At 34.8% G+C, this 2,500-nt stretch overlaps 1 protein-coding gene across 1 annotated transcript in view; it reads right to left on the bottom strand.

The window, feature by feature from the left end:
• Positions 1–294: 294 nt before the first annotated feature.
• prss59 (serine protease 59, putative) overlaps positions 295–2,500 on the bottom strand; it is a 16,515-nt gene continuing 14,309 nt past the window's right edge. Inside the window, exons 6-9 of the mRNA XM_079886798.1 lie at positions 2,380–2,500; positions 1,240–1,330; positions 931–1,130; positions 295–678 (exon numbers count right to left, since the gene is read on the bottom strand). The exon at positions 2,380–2,500 is cut by the window's right edge and continues 81 nt beyond it. Of these exons, the coding sequence (XP_079742924.1) occupies positions 569–678; positions 931–1,130; positions 1,240–1,330; positions 2,380–2,500 (522 nt within the window). The 3' untranslated portion in view covers positions 295–568. The remainder of the gene's footprint in view (positions 679–930; positions 1,131–1,239; positions 1,331–2,379) is intronic.

Here is a 2,500-nt window from a genome sequence, read left to right as displayed (position 1 = left end):
AATAAAAAATAAAAAAAGGTAATTGAGACTTTTTTCCCTCACAGTTGCGAGTTTATATCTCACAATTCTGAAAAAAACGGCAGAATTGTGAGATAAAAAGTCGAATTTACCATTTTTATTTTTTATTCTGTGGCAGAAAAAAGCTTCAATTCCTCTTATCAAGGAAAGAAAACACTCTTTCCATGTGCACTTCGGGTTCTTTGTCATGAGTTATTGCAGACATCTCAAGGAAGTAATTTTCTAGCAAAATCACACCTAAACAATCTGCATGAAATCAAATTCACAAAGTCATGTTTTCAACATCACAGAACTTCCTTTATTGAGAAACATCTTCAGCAAAATATACAAGTGATTTACATCAAGAAAAAAGACATTCATTCATTCATTCATTCATACTTTCATAAACATATTACAAACGAAACTGATTGTTATAAAACTGATTGTTATAAAAACAGTGCCAAAACAGATTTCTAAAGCAAGAATTTCCTTAACACCATTAGACAGCAGAACCACCTGATTGGCCATTACACACGAGTCTGAGCATCTGATTGGCTGCTGTTGCTGTCAATCACTCGGCCAGCCACTTTTGGAGCAGGATGAAGATGCGGTCCCGTGCCAGACCCAGCTGAGGAAGGTCTTCTGCTCGGGGCGGGTACATGTTTGCACAATGAGCCGTTCCTGAGAAAGAGAGAGAGACAGAGAGAGAGAGAAAGAGAAAGAAAGAGAGAGAGAGGTTCAAGTTCAACCTTTATTATAACAATTGACTTGCTATTATTACAAAAGATTTACAGCTGATTTACAAAAAAAAAAAAAATACACGAAAAAATACATAAATAGATTACATTTTCTTTATTAAAAAAATAATAATAAACTGGCACCGGTGAGATTCAGCGGGAAAAAGAGATGAATGTAAATGGAGACGGGACAGACCTTTGATGAAGACAGCCGGAAGGTCACTTGCGATGTCCTGGGTCACTCCGAGAGCGTGCCAGGGGTCAATGGAGCCGTTGGGGAAGACGATGCGAGTGCTCTTGATGTCATATCCTCCGTATTCCTCATTGGTCTGCTGAACGGCATCATCTAACGAGGTGCTCAGATTATATATATCAGCGCACTGCTGCAGGAAATACCTGCACAACAGAAGACCGCTTGATACGCTTAAACACTTAATGCTGTTGCAAAGTGCAAACACACAAATGCCAAGACAACAAAATCACTCCGAAACACACACACACTCACGGTAGGGGAAAGCCATTGAAGGGCTGGTTTGGTGAATCGGTGCTCTGATAAAATCCAAATTCAGTGCAGGTCTGATACACCCACTGCCGTCCTAAACACACCAATCAAATTCAGCTTCATTTTTATGATAGAATACAACATTTCTGATCAATCGCAAGATGTCTCTAATGCCTGGGTGATGTTTTAACCATTTTTTTTTTACATTTGAAATAAATAAATAAAACAAAATATTTTTCAAAAAAATAAAATAAATATTACAAAACAATAACTAAATAAAACAGCTAGTACAAAACAAATAAAATAAAACTAAAATTCATTAGGCTTTATTTTCTTTATATTAAATATTATTTTTTTTGGACATCATTCATACTGTCATAAACATAATGCCACACAAATTAAATTCAGCTGCATTTTATGATAGAATACAACATTTCTGATCAATCATAAGATGTCTCTAATGCCTAAGTGATGTTTTATCACCCCCCCCCCCCCCCCCAAGAAAAATTAAACAAGAAATAAAACAAAATATTAAAAAAAACAATAACTAAATTAATAAAATAAATAAATACAAAAACAAATAAAACTGAAATATTAAAATAATATATAAAAATAAGGCCTTTGTTAGTTTTTGTATTTATTTTATTAATTTAGTTAAATTAATAAAATTAATACAAAAACTAATAAAAGGCCTTATTTTTTGTTTATGCTAAATATAATTATTGGGACATCATTCATGCTTTCATAAACAGACAAAACCGATTTTGAATTCAAGATTGTTAATAAATAAAAGTGCCAAATAAAACCCCTAAAATATGAAAAAATGTTTGTGTTGCAATAGTACTAAATAACCAAAATAAAAACAAAATTAAGTAAAAAAGGACATAAATACATTTATTACATTCATTATGCTAAATGTAATTTCTTGAGCATATTTTCATGAGATTCAGTGGTTGAAATACTGGCTCTCATTCAGACAGAGAAAATAAGAGGAAAAACCCATAAAGACGTGAGAAAGGACAAATGAGAGGCCCAGACCGCACTTCCCGGGATATAAAGCTGGAAAACAAGCCAGGAACATCACGTACAAATATAAACACAGTGTGTGACGTAAGCACTGCACATAAACACACACACACACACCTCCTCCGGCCTCCGGGCCGCTCCAGCTAGTGTTGCTCATGTCCTGGACGTAGCTTTTATACTGGGTGTTTATGCATGACTGGGAGAAGGTCTTCTGCATCAGACGAGCCACAGCAGCGTA

This window comes from Squalius cephalus (genome assembly GCF_949319135.1).
Source record: "Squalius cephalus genome assembly, chromosome: 11".
Lineage (NCBI taxonomy): Eukaryota > Metazoa > Chordata > Actinopteri > Cypriniformes > Leuciscidae > Squalius > Squalius cephalus.
This window is presented reverse-complemented; position numbering and strand designations above follow the sequence as displayed.